The sequence below is a fragment of the Phocoena sinus genome, chromosome 7 (assembly GCF_008692025.1).
Source record: "Phocoena sinus isolate mPhoSin1 chromosome 7, mPhoSin1.pri, whole genome shotgun sequence".
NCBI lineage: Eukaryota > Metazoa > Chordata > Mammalia > Artiodactyla > Phocoenidae > Phocoena > Phocoena sinus.
Genome location: NC_045769.1, coordinates 48,472,719 through 48,487,344, shown reverse-complemented (window position 1 = coordinate 48,487,344; position 14,626 = coordinate 48,472,719). Strand labels below are relative to the sequence as shown.

The 14,626-nt window shown below is 39.2% G+C and overlaps 1 protein-coding gene across 1 annotated transcript in view; it reads left to right on the top strand.

The window, feature by feature from the left end:
* Positions 1–14,626, top strand: part of FSIP2 (fibrous sheath interacting protein 2) — a 132,836-nt gene that overhangs the window by 62,842 nt on the left and 55,368 nt on the right. The window contains exon 13 of the mRNA XM_032636622.1: positions 13,398–13,434. Within this exon, the coding sequence (XP_032492513.1) occupies positions 13,398–13,434 (37 nt within the window). The remainder of the gene's footprint in view (positions 1–13,397; positions 13,435–14,626) is intronic.

The following is a 14,626-nucleotide window of genomic DNA, read 5'->3' as shown; positions in this document are numbered from 1 at the left end:
TGTTGTCCCAGAGGTCTCTTAGGCTATCTTCATTTCTTTTCATTCTTTTTCCTTTATTCTGTTCTGTGGCAGTGAATTACACCATTCTGTCTTCCAGGTAATATCTGTTCTTCTGCCTCAGTTATTCTGCTATTCATTCATTCTAGTGTATTTTTCAATTATTGTATTGTTCATCTCTGTTTGTTCTTTAATTCTTCTAGGTGTTTGTTCTTTCATTCTTCTAGGTCTTCATTAAACATTTCTTGCATCTTCTGGATCTTTGCCTCCATTCTTTTTCTGAGGTCCTGGATCATCTTCACTATTGTTATTCTGAATTCTTTTTCTGAAAGGTTGCCTATCTCCACTTCATTTAGTTGTTTTTCTGGGGGTTTATCTTTTTCCTTCATCTAGTACATAGTCCTCTGCCTTTTCATTTTGTCTGTCTTTCTGTGAATGTGGTTTTCGTTCCACAGGCTGCAGGATTGTAGTTCTTCTTGCTTCTGCTCTCTGCCCTCTGGTGGATAAGAGGCTTGTGCCAGCTTCCTGATGGGAGGGACTGGTGGTGGGTAGAGCTGGGTGTTGCTCTGTAGAGAAGAGCTCAGTAGAACTTTAATCAGCTTGTCTGCTGATGGGTGGGGCTGGCTTCCCTCCCTGTTGGTTGTTTGGCCTAAGGTGACCCAGCTCTGGAGTCTACCTGGCTCTTTGGTGGGGCTCATGGCGGACTCTGGAAGGGCTCACACCAAGGAGTAGTTCCCAGAACTTCTGCTGCCAGTGTCCTTGTCCCTGTGGTGAGCCACAGCCACCCCCGCCCCCACCTCTACAGGAGACCCTCCAACACTAGCATGTTGGTCTGGTTCAGTCTCCTATGGGGTCACTGCTCCTTTACCTGGGTCCTGATGTACACACTACTTTGTGTGTGCCCTCCAAGAGTGGAGTCTCTGTTTCCCCAAATCCTGTTGAAGTCCTGCAATCAAATCCCACTAGCCTTCAAAGTCTGATTCTCTGGGAATTCCTCCTCCTGTTGCCAGACCCCCAGGTTGGGAAGCCTGCTATGGGGCTCAGAACCTTCACTCCAGTTGGTGGACTTCTGTGGTTTAAGTGTTCTCCAGTTTGTGAGTCACCCACCGAGCAGTATGGGATTTGATTTTATTGTGATTGTGCAACTCCTACCATCTCATTGCAGCTTCTCCTTTGTCTTTCGATGTGGGGTATCTTTTTTGGTGAGTTCTAGTGTCTTGTTGATGATTGTTCAGCAGTTAGTTGTGATTCTGGTGCTCTCGCAAGAGGGAGTTGAGAGCACATCCTTCCACTCCGCCATCTTGAACCAATCTCCAATATCTGTCTCTAGGTATTTTTTGATTTCCTCTTTGATTTCTTCAGTGATCCCTTGGTCCTTTAGTAACATATTTTTTAGCCTCTAACTTGCTTGTGGCTTTTATAATTTTTTTTTCTTGTAGTCAATTTCTAATCTCATAGAGTTATAGTTGGAAAAGATGCTTGATATGGTTTCAATTTTCTTAAATTTAGCAAGGCTCACTTTGTGGCCCCACATATTGCCTATCCTGCAGAATGTTCCATATGCACTTAAGAAGAATGTGTATTCTGCTGCTTTTGGATGGAATGTCCTATAAATATCAATTAAGTCTATCTGGTTTAATGTGTCATTTAAAGCCTGTGTTTCCTTATTGATTTTCTCTCTGGATGAACTGTCCATTGATGAAAGTGGAGTGTGAAAGTCCCCCACTGTTATTGTGTTACTTATGATTTCTGTTTTCTGAAGTTGGCTATTGCTTTAATTCTGATTTTAAACATCTGAATACTGCCCAGCTAAGAAATTCCACTTCTAAGAATTTATTATAAAAAAATAATGAGAGATGTGCAGAAATGCGTATATAAAGGTGTTCATTGAAACATTTGTGTTAATAAAGATTAGGCAAAAGCATAAATGCCCAATAATAAAGAATTGGTTAAATACTTTGATATAGTCATTTTATGGAAAGTGCTTTGGTTATTAAATATGGCTGTATTTTTATCTCTCTATATACCTGTATTTTCTCATTTTTATCTACCACAAATATTTTGTAGATATATAACTTAATTGAAAAGTTTTAAAATCTGCCCAGCTCAATGCTTTGTCCAAAATTATGTTCCTTACTTGTTTTTATTATGCTTTTTTCCCAATTTGACGTTATAACTGAATAGCCAAAGTTCAGTATATGTAGACTCTAAGTTTTAATTTTTCAACTTTAGCCTTTACATCTTCTGGTTTTATGTAGTTTAGCTTAACTTCAGCACCTGACACTGAGCTGCTATAGAACAGCACACAAGCCAATGGAAAGCTGTCATTTTCATTTTGAACACTGTCTGTCTCCTGCAAGCTCATATCTGAGGCCTGTACATTCTAATTAAGTATCAAGAAGGACAAGCACAACCATAAACTCAAATAACTAGGAAATATTTGAAGATGTAATCAGTTGAAACATTCCTTTTTTCATCTAGACCTGACTGCATCCTAACTCAGAGTAGGAATTTTGGCATGGTTTTGCCAGGGTTGCAGCCTGTTGGCCTAAAAGCCAGAATGAATAGTATCTTTAGTATTTATAGCTCAAAAATTGTCTCTTTGAAAGGAAGACAAAGAGGTGCCTGATTACATCATAGCTATGTGTGCCTGTGTATGCACCTGTGTGCCCACAAGTGTGTGTGCATGTGTCTGAGAGAGGAGGGATGGGGGAGGGGACGAAATGGAGGAGAGGGAGAGGAGAGAGGAAGTGAGTGGGATTGTGTAAAGGGTTTCTGTTATCTTTGGCACTAGGTTAATTTGCCCTTTTAAAGTTCTTATAGACTCTAATCATTCTTCCTAGTAGATGTTCTACTTGTAATTAATTGATTAGTTGTTCAATGTCTGACTCTCTTTCTAGCAGGTAAGAGACATGAGGGCAGGAACCATGTCTCCACCCACTCCCCTCTCTCTTTCCCTAGTTCCTACCGCGGTGCTTTTTGCATATGTAGTGAGGATTTAATAAATATTAATTGAATAAGTGCATGTATGGGTCTTAAAAAACCATATATAAATATATATATATATATATATATATATATTTTTTTTTTTACCTTGTCTAACAGCTTCTGTGGCTGCTGTAGCTCCCCCCCACCCCAACTGCTCCTTAAAGCCATCTTTATAGCAGGAGAGGACCATTTCCTCAAACTGAAGGAGGTGCTTGTTGGCTACTTCTGCAGTGGGAGGGTTGGCCCACCCTCCATCCGATGTGAGCTTCTAAGGTGGGACCCACTCTTCAGCCCTGTTTTACGGCAGTTAGGATCGGTGTTTGCACCTCCCTTCCTAGCTGCCCCTATGCTCTAGATAGTTCTGTGACAAAAACCAAGCATGTGTTTCACAGTCTGCAGTAACACAGGGCTGTAGCCTTTTTAGGATGTCTCATTTGGATGCCAGTGTGACTGTGGGAACTCCAGCTCTCTCATAGACAAAGTACACATCCATCTTTAATTTGTGCTACATGCTAGGCTTTGCCTCATGAAAGCTTGGCGAAGGCAGGCATTTTTGTCTGTGTTGTTTACTGCTCTGTCTTCATCCTTAAGGGCAGGGCTTGAATGCCCACTCTGGGCACTCAGTAACTGTTTGTGGAATGAGTGAATGAATGATGAAATATCCTTATAGCTGGTGAATGTCATCTTATGTTTGATATGGCATTTTGGCTATTGTTCACTCAGTTAAGAACTTGAAATGTGTACTATTTATGAAGAGGGCAATCTTTTTCTCACCCCCCATCCCCATTATATTTCTGATACTCTGCTACATGATCCTTCTAAACTGGATGCCATTTCTCCCATTTTCCTTTACAGAACAGACTAAACCATTAATGTTGGCAATCATGTGCTATTGAGTATGTTGTTACCAAATTTCCAAATCTTTTTCTGATCAACCCACAGAATTTACAAATATAACAAATTCACTTTTTTTATTGGTAAAATGCTATACTTTCAAATCAATGTTTTCTGTAAGAATACTGATTTTTGCTGTGTGATTCAGAAATCAGAGGACAAATGGTGATAATATATGCTAAAATTAAAATTAGTCCACCTCCTTTTATATACAAGAACCTTGTCACTTCCCAGTTTGCTTTGTCTCTCAGGAAGCTCAGAGCTAAGAGTTTTGCCCACCTATTCTTACCCTCAATTTTCTGACACAGGGATTTCATCTCTATTTCTGTTCATTACTTTATTCTTTTAAACATAAAAAAAGTATATGATATCATGCTTTGTCAAAAGTAACCTCAAATTCTTTTTGGTATTTGAAATATTATAGTTAATGAGAAGAAAAATATTTAACTATTCGCCTGCCTTCCTTGATGCCATCAATGCCTGCCTCTCACTCACTAGATATCAATGCTTTTCATGAGCTGGATTTCTCCATCGTCACTGGCACTGGGAAATAAGCATGTTATGCTAGAACATTAGTGTGCAGCAGAAAGAGCCCTTGGTTTAGAGTCAGCAGAACTGGGTTCTTGTTACAACTCCACGTACTACTGGAGTGATCTTGGACAAGTCACTTAACCTCAGTTTCTCTTCTAAACATTGAGTATAAAGTCACGTGTTATACCAGCTACCTTGGGTTCTCATGATGTAAATGAGATAAGACGTGCCCATGTGTTTTGTAAATATTACAGTTGCCTACACATCTGTGTCCCCACAAGTCTGTACACTCCTTAAGATCAGGGACTACATCTTGTTCATATTTGTGTCCCTGGGGCTTGGCTTGTTGAACTGAAGACACAGAGGGCACTGAATGTGGGTGATACTAATTTACTCATTGTTTTCTTTCAGAAAAGTTCCACTGGAGTCTGTTCATTAATAAGCCTTCATTGGTCAGCAGATCTTAATTGAGTACCTTCTACATGCTTTCTACTACCCCTAGGTTATTTATTTATTTAATCTTTTTTTTAATTGGAGTATAATTGCTTGACAGTGTGCTAGTTGCTGCTGTACAATGAAGTGAATCAGCTATATGTATACATATATCCACTCCCTCTTGGACCTCCCTCCCACCCACCACCCCTCCCAGCTATCTAGGTCATCATAGAGCATTGAGCTGAGCTCCCTGTGCTCTACAGCAGGTTCCCACTAGCTATCTATTTTACACATGGTAATATATTTATGTTAATCCTAATCTCCCAATTCATCCCATCCTTCCCTTCCCGCCATGTCCACACCTGCTTTCTCTATGTCTTCAGCTCTATCCCTGCACTGCAAATAGGTTTCATCTGTACCATTTTTCTCAATTCCACATAATGCATTAATATGCAATATTTGTTCTTCTCTTTCTGACTTCACTCTGTATGACACACTCTAGGTTCATCCAAATCTCTACAAATGACCCAATTTTGTTCCTTTCTATAGTTGAGTAATATACCATTGTATATATGTACTACATTTTCTTTATCCATTCATCTATCAATAGACATTTAGGTTGTTTCCATGTCCTGGTTATTGTAAATCATGCTGCTATGAACATTGGGGTACATGTCTCATTTTGAATCATGGTTTTCTCAGGGTTTATGCCCAGTAGTGGGATTGCTGGGTCATATGGTAGTTCTATTTTTAGTTTTTTAAGGAACCTCCATACTGTTCTCCATAGTGGCTGTATCAGTTTACATTCCCACCAACAGTGCAAGAGGATTCCCTTTTCTTCACACCCTCTCCAGCATTTGTTGTAGATTTTTTGATGATGTCCATTCTGGCTGGTGTGAGGTAATACCTCATTATAGTTTTGATTTGCATTTCTCTAATAATTATGTTGTTGAGCAGCTTTCCATGTGCCTCCAGGGCATCTGTATGTCTTCTTTGGAGAAATGTCTATTTAGATCTTCTGCCCATTTTTGGATTTGGTTGTTTGGTTTTTTTTGATATTGAGCTGCTTGAGCTGTTCGTATATTTTGGAGATTAATCCTTTGTTAGTTGTTTCATTTGCAGATATTTTCTCAGAATATTTCCCATTCTGAGGGTTGTCTTTTCATCCTGTTTATGGTTTCCTTTGCTGTGAAAAAGCTTTTAGGTTTAATTGGTCCCATTTGTTTATTTTTGTTTCTATTTCCATTACTCTAGGAAGTGGGTCAAAAAAGATCTTGCTGTGACTTATGTCAGTGTTTTTCCTATGTTTTCATCTAAGAGTTTTATAGCGTCCGGCCTTACATTTAGTTCTTTAATCCATTTTCAGTTTATTTTTGTGTTTGGTGTTAGGTAGCGTTTGAATTTGATTCTTTTACATGTAGCTGTCCAGTTTTCCCAGCATCACTTATGGAAGATACTGTCTGTCTTCCATTGTATGTTCCTGCCTCCTTTGTCATAGATTAGGTGACCACAGGTGCATGGGTTTATTTCTGGGCTTTCTATCCTATTCCATTGATCTATATTTCTATTATTGTGCCTGTACCATACTTTCTTGATTACTGTACTTTGTTGTATAGTCTGAAATCAGGCATCCTGATTCCTCCAGCTCTGCATTTCCTTCTCAAGATTGCTTTGCCTATTACGGGTCTTTTGTGTTTCCATACAAATTGTAGAAGTTTTTGTTCTAGTTCTGTGAAAGATGCCACGGGCAATTTGATAGGTCTTGCACTGACTCTGTAGATTGCCCTGGGTATGATAGTCATTTCCACAATATTGATTCTTCCAATCCAGGAACATGGTATATCTCTCCATCTGTTTGTGTCGTCTTTGATTCCTTTCATCAGTGTTTTATAGTTTTCTGAGTACAGGTTTTTTGCCTCCTTACTTAGGTTTATTTCCTTAGTTTCTCTTTCTGATCTTTCATTGTTAGTGTATAGGAGGTGCAAGAGATTTCTGTGCATTAATTTTGTATCATGCAACTTTACCAAATTCATTGATTAGCTCTAGTAGTAGCATCTTTTCTGGTAGCATCTTTAGGATTCTCTATATATAATATGTCATCTATAAAGAGTGACACTTATACGTTGTCTTTTCCAATTTGAATTCCTATTATTTTTCTTCTCTGAGTGCCACAGGTAGGACTTCCAAAACTATGTTGAATAATAGTGGCGAGAGTGGACATCCTTGTCTTGTTCCTGATCTTAGATGAAATGCCTTCAGTTTTTCACCATTGGGAATGATGTTTTCTGTGGCTTTGTCATATATGACCTTTATTATGTTGAGGTAGTTTCCCTCTATGCCCACTTTCTGGAGAGTTTTTTTTTTTTTTTTTTTTTTTTTTTGCGGTACGTGGGCCTCTCGCTGTTGTGGCCTCTCCCGTTGCGGAGCACAGGCTCCGGACGCGCAGGCTCAGCGGCCATGGCTCACGGGCCCAGCTGCTCCGTGGCATGTGGGATCTTCCCGGACTGGGGCATGAACCCGTGTCTCCTGCATCGGCAGGCGGACTCTCAACCACTGCGCCACCAGGGAAGCCCCTGGAGAGTTTTTATCATAAATGGGTGTTGAATTTTGTCAAAACCTTTTTCTGCATCTATTGAGATGATCATATGGTTTTTATTCTTCAATTTGTTAAAATGGTGTATCACATTGATTGTTTTGCGTATATTGAAGAATCCTTGCATCCCTGGGATAAATCCAACTTGATCATGGTGTAGAATCCTTTTAAAGTGCTGTTGGATTCTGTTTGCTAGTACTCTGTTGAGGATTTTTTCATTCTATGTTCATCAGTAATATTGGTCTATAATTTTCTTTGTGATATTTTTGTCTGGTTTTGGGTGACAGTGGCCTCATAGAATGACTTTGGGAGTGCTCCTCCCTCTGCAATTTTTTGGAAGAGTTTGAGAAGAATTGGTGTTAGCTCTACGCTAAATGTTTGATAGAATTGGCCTGTGAAGCCATCTGGTCCTGGATTTTGTTTGTTGGAAGATTTTTAATCACAGTTTCAATTTCGTTACTTGTGATTGGTCATTTATATTTTCTAATTCTTCCTGGTTCAGTCTTGGAAAGTTGTACCTTTCCAAGAATTTGTCCATTTCTTGCAGGTTGTCCATTTTATTGGCATATAGTTGCCTGTAGCAGTCTCTTATGATCCTTTGTATTTATGCAGTGGAAGTTGTAATTTCTCCTTTTTCATTCCTAATTTTATTGAGTCCTCCCTTTTTTTCTTGATGAGTCTGGCTATAGGTTTATCAATTTTGTTTATCTTCTCAAAGAACCAACTTCTAGTTTTTGATCTTTGCTATTGTTTTCTTAATTTCTATTTCATTTATTTCTGCTCTGATTTTTATGATCTCTTTCCTTTTACTGACTTTCAGTTGTCTTTGTTCTTCATTCTCTACTTGCTTTAGGTGTAAGGTTAGATTGCTTATTTGAGATTGTTCTTGTTTCTCAAGGTGAGATGGAATTGCTGTCAACTTCCTTCTTAGAACTGCTTTTGCTGCATCCCATAGGTTTTGGGTTGTTGTGTTTTCATTGTCATTTGTTTCTATGTATTTTTTCTTTCCTCTTTGATTTCTTCAGTGATCTCTTGGTTGTTTAGTAGTGTACTATTTAGCCTCCATGTGTTTGTGTTTTTTACAGTTTTTTTCCTTTAATTGATTTCTAATCTCATAGTATTGTGTTCAGAAAAGACACTTGATACAATTTCAATTTTCTGAAGCTTCATTTGTGACCCAAGATGTGATCTGTCCTGGAGAATGTTCCATGTGCACTTGAGAAGAAAGTGTATTCTGTCCCTTTTGTGTGGAATGTCCTATAAATAGCAAGTCTATCTGGTCTGTTGTGTCATTTAAAGCTTGTGTTTCCTTATTTTCTGTCTGGCTGATCTGCCCATTGGTTTCAGTGGGAAACCAAAGTCCCCCACTATTATTGTGTTACTGTCAATTTCCCCTATTACAGCTCTTAGCATTTGCCTTGTATATTGAGGTGCTCCTATGTTGGGTGCATAAATATTTGATTGTTACATCTTCTTCTTGGATTGAACCACTTGATCATTATGTAGTGTCCTTCCTTATCTCTTGTAACAGTCTTTAAAGTCTATTTTTTCTGATATGAGTATTGCTCCTCCAGCTTTCTTTGATTTCCAATTGCATGGAATGGCTTTTTCCATCCCCTCACTTTCAGTCTGTATGTGTCCCTAGGTCTGAAGTGGGTCTCTTGTAGATAGCATAGATATGGGTCTTGTTTTTTTATCATTTCAGCCAGGCTGTGTCTTTTGGTTGGAGCATTTAATCCATTTACATTCAAGGTAATTATCAATACATATGTTCCTATTACCATTTTCTTAATTGTTTTGGGTTTGTTTCTGTAGGTCTTTTTCTTCTCTTGTGTTTCCCGCCTAGAGAAGTTCCTTTAGCATTTGTTGTAAAGCTGTTTTGGTGGTGCTGAATTTTCTTGTCTTGCTTGTCAGTAAAGTTTTTGATTTCTCTGTTGAATCTGAATGAGGTCCTTGTTGAGTAGAGTAATCTTGGTTGTAGGTTTTTCCCTTTCATCACTTTAAGTATTTCCTGCCACTCCCTTCTGGCTGGCAGAGTTTCTGCTGAAAAATCAGCTGATAACTTTATGGGGATTCCCTTGTATGTTATTTGTTCCTTTTCCCTTGCTGCTTTTAATGTTTTTTCTTTGAATTTTATTTTTGTTAGTTTGATTAATATGTGTCTTGGTGTGTATCTCCTTGTATTTATTCTGTGTGGGACTCTCTGTGCTTCCTGGACTTGGGTGCCTATTTCGCATGTTAGGGAAGTTTTCGACTATAATCTCTTCAAATATTTTCTCAGACCCTTTCTCTTTCTCTTCTTCTTCTGGAACCCCTATAATTCAAATGTTGGTGCATTTAATGTTGTCCTAGAGGTTTCTGAGACTGTCCTCATTTCTTCTCATTCTTTTTTCTTTATTCTGCTCCTCAGCAGTGATTTCCACCATTCTATCTTCTAGTTCACTTATTTGTTCTTCTGTTATTGATTCCTTCTAGTGTATTTTTTACTTCAGTTATTATGTTGTTCATCACTGTTTGTTTGTTCTTCAGTTCTTCTACATCCTTGTTAAATATTTTTTTGTATTTTCTCGATCCGTACCTCCATTCTATTTCTGAGATTTTGGATCATCTTTACGGTCATTACTCTGAAATATTTTTCAGGTAGCTTGCCTATTTCCTCTTCATTTATTTGGTCTTGTAGTTTTTTACCTTGCTCCTTCATCAGTAACATATTTTTTTGTCATCTCATTTTTTTTGATGGGTGGGGTTATGTTCTCTTACTGGTTGTTTGGCCTGAGGCTTCCAGCACTGGAGTTTGCAGGCAGTTGGGTAGAGCTGGGTCTTGGTGCCAAGATGAGGACCTCCCAGAGAGCTCACAGCAATTAATATTCCTTGGGGTCTGAGGTTCTCTGTTAGTCCAGTGGTTTGGACTCAGTGCTCCCACCACAGGAGCTAAGGTCTGACGCCTGGCCTGGGAAACCAAGATCCTGCAAGCTGCGTGGCACAGCCAAAAAAAAAAAGGCAACAAACAAAAAGGAGAACAACAAAGAGTAAAAAATAAAATTAGAATAAAAAATACATTAGAAAAAATAAAAATATAAATGAAACAACAACAAGGCAAAACCAAACGACAACAGCAACCAAAAATAAAACAGGGCCAGAAAAGACCTCGCTGGGGGGGTCGGGGATTAGGTGAGGGGGACAGGGCATAGGCTCAGGACTGGCATGCCAGAAAAGGCCTTGGGGGATTGAGGGACAGGGCCTAGGCTCAGCACAGCCAGGGGGCAAAGGTTTAGGCTTGGGACCCCAGGGTCCGGAGCCAATGGGGAAAATGCTGGCTGTGTTCCCTTCTGATCCCCCAAAAGTCTCTCCCCATCCCTGCTGATCCCCTCTCCATGTGTGGGCCCCTCTGAGCATGGGAACTGCCCCCATACCCCAGCCTCTCAGGGGCACGTGTCCTGTCTTGCCTCTACTTGCTATTTTCTTAATTTGGGGGGGTTTGTTTATGTAGGGTTTTTTTCTTCCCTTCCTCTTCTCTTCTTTTGTGATTTGATGACTATCTTTAGTGTTGGATTCCTTTTTCTTTTTTGTGTATGTATCTATTGTAGATACAGTTACCATGAGGTTTTGATAAAGAAGTCTATATATATGCAAGGTTGTTTTAAGTTGCTGGTCTCAATTTCAAATGCATTTCCAATATATCATGCATTTATACTCTCCTCTTCTCACGATTGATGGTTTCGATATCATATTTGTGTGTGGATGATTTCCTACCTTTATTGTATGTTTGCCTTTACTGGTGAGCTTTTCCATTCATACTTTTCTTGTTTTTAGCTGTGGCCTTTTCTTTTCCTCCTAGTGAAGCTCCTTCAGCATTTGACATAAAGCTGGTTTGGTGGTGCTGAATTCTTTTAACTTTTGCTTGTCTGTAAAGCTTTTGATTTCTCTGTCAAATCTGAATGAAAGCCTTGCTGGTTTGAGTATTCTTGGTTGTACATTTTTCCCTTTCTTCACTTTACATATATCTGGCCTGAATGTGTTTGTAGTCTCCATTCCGCATGCTGCAGGATTGTAGTTCTTGCTTCTGGTGTCTGCCCCCTGGTGGGTTAGGTCGGTTCAGGGGCTCATGCAGGCTTCTTGGCAGGAGGGACTGGTACCTGCCCACTTTGGGTGGAACTGGGTCATGTCCCTCTGGTGGACAGGCCTGTGTCAAGGAGCTCAGGAGGACTTTAGCCAGCCTGTCTGTTGATGGGTGGGGCTGTGTTCCCATCCTGTTGGTTTTCTGGCCTGAGGCATCCCAGCACTTGAACCTGCAGGCTAATGGGTGGGGCCAGGTCTCAGTGCCAAAACGGTAACCTTTGGGAGAGCTCATGCTGAGGAATTTTCCCAGGGGCCTCTGCCACCAGTGTTCTTGCCCCCCAGTGGGCCATAGCTGACCCCCAGTAGACACTCCAAGACCCGCAGATAGGTCTGGCCCAGGTTCCTACAGAGTCACTGCTTTGCCCTGGGTCCCTGTGCACATGAAACCTTGTGTGCACCCTCCAAGAGTGGAGTCTCTGTTTCCCCCAGTCCGATGGAGCTCCTGCACTCAAGACCTGCTAGCCTTCAAACCAAATGCTCTGGGGGCTCCTCCTCTTGGTGCCAAACCCCCAGGCTGGGGAACCTGGTGTGTGACTCAGAACTCTCAGTCCTGTGGGAGAACCTCTGTGATATAATTAAGTTTGTGGGTTGGCAACCTGGGTATAGAATTTGATTATATTATGAAAGCACCCCTTCTACCATCTTTTTGTGGCTTCTTCTTTGTCTTTGGATGTAGACTATCTTTTTTGATAGGTTCCAGTCTTTTCTGTCAGTGGTTCTTCAGCCATTAGTTGTGTTTTTGGTGTTTTCATGAGAGAAGGTGAGCTCAAATCCTTCTACTCGGCCATCTTGCCACCCTTCTGAAGGAACCCATTTAACTGTATACATGTTCTTCTGAGATCTTGGGAGAACACAGTTGATGAGTAAGCTATCACTGATTTCAGTCCAAGTTTGTTTCCTCTGCGTGTGGTCTTCAGAGGTCAGTGATGCTCACTGCTATTGGAGCAGGATCCCAGCTCTCATCACTGCACAACACAAACTCAGTGTCTAATTTTATAATGTAAAGTACAGGCCTAGAAAAGGTAAAAAAGGTATATCAATTTTCTCTTAAAGCAGGAGGAAGATAAGCAAAGGACCTATGTTGAAATTTATGAAAATAAATATCTGAAATATACAAAAATAAATCAGAACTAAAGTCTTAGATCTTGTTTCATTAACTGTATGTTATTCTATATTTTTCATTGAGTTCTTTAATTTTTACAATTCAGAAAACTATGTTGTTTATTTCATTAGTATCATGATAAAAAATCTAATTAGAACACATGATAGAATATTGTCATACATAGAAAAGGGCTACATCTAAATTAGTATTTAATATGGCTAGAAATTTATGATTTTAACCTGTAGTTATTAAATAGTCACCACTTAATTCCTTACTACTGTTTGATGAGAGTGTGGGTAGGACTATGGGATTTGAAAGGGTAAGTAAGGATTATCCGGAATCTCTCGTCAGATTGTCTTGCTACCTCATGCTGTCTTTTAGCAAACAGAAAGGACTAGCTCACTGTCTCCCTCCAAGTCTGTGGCCTTCCCCAGAGAACCTCAAAGCATGAATGGTTAACATGGGTCAGAATTGGAATTTTCAAATAGACATATTTTTTATGCAGCAGCCACAATTCTACTCCTCTGAGTAATAAATCATGTGGGCCAAAATCAAAGAAGGAAGAGAAATAGGTGGTGGGGGTGGACAATAAAAACGTTTATTCTTTTGAATTTCTTTTAAAAATCTCTTAGATATAAAGAGAAAAAACTGATTCACTGATTAGAAGTTTTGGAAAAAGCTACATAAATCCTTGACCCTAAATAATAACTAAATCATCAACCTTTCTTGACTTTACAGACAACAGAATCTCCTACAAAACTGCTTGCAAGAAAAAGTATGTATCATAAAACTCATTGATAAAGCAGCATATTAACGATACTCTTGTATGTGTCATAATAGGAAAAAAAACTATGAATCAAACAATGAGTAATCATTTATTGATTAGTGTCCCTCTTTGCCCTTTTTTTCTTCTTTAATAAGTTTACTTTAAGTTAATTCTTAGATTTCACAGTAGTCTAAAGTTCTCATCAAAATATAATTTTGCCTCTTCAGGAAGATGTCTCATGGGGATGAGCAAGAAGTCAGGGAAGGGTCATTAAGGGACTTAGCCATCAAATAATCATAAACCCAGTCTGTCATGGGAAGCCGTTAACAAAATCACTTCACAGACTTGGCTGATGAGTTGGGATGCCTGGGTTTGTCTCTAGCCAGTTTGGTGGGAAGCACCCAGTCACACAGAAAGGACCTGGTCACCTATGAGCTGAGACTTGGATAAGAGGGTATTTTTGTAAGGCCTAATTCTGGATCCAGTCAGACCAGTTAGGAAAGAGAGAGAGGTTTGAAAACAACATATATTCTGACATACTTTTTCACATGGACTCAATTCATAGAACATGTAGCAAAATGAAAACTTTGATTCAGGAGAATATCTCTCAGTTTAATATTATAATGGAAAGCAACTGCAAACTAGGTTCTATTTATCGTATTTTACTACATAGAAAATTTTAGGAATATCTTTCATATATCAAGGTTGGAAACTTTTTCTCATACCTAGCCTAAGAGTAATAATGTAGGGCTACTGTTTATTATCTCTGGTACTAAGAAAAATAATATACATTGAATGTCTTAGTTTATATGTCATAGTAGATTAGAACAGTTGCTTTGTTCTTAAAATATTTGATTTTGGATGTGATTATATAAGTATTATATGACATATGCTATCGCCCAAAATATGTTTTTCAGACCACTAGCCATTGTCTGTATAATAAATGCAAAAATGTATTAGGAGATTCAGGGATTAGAGCAGAATAAAATAGCTTTCCTTGGGGTGCCCGTAAACAGTCTTTAATGTATCAGGAGAGAGTATGCTACATAGGTGTTAACTTATCTTTCAGTGTTGGTCTGAAATGGGAATAATTCTAACTAACTTAAGGCAATATTTTGGGTGTGAACAGCTCCATTACAGGAATCCTATTGTTTATCCTCCTGTCTACAAGCCAGCCTTCCAGGCTTTGCTGCCAATTACT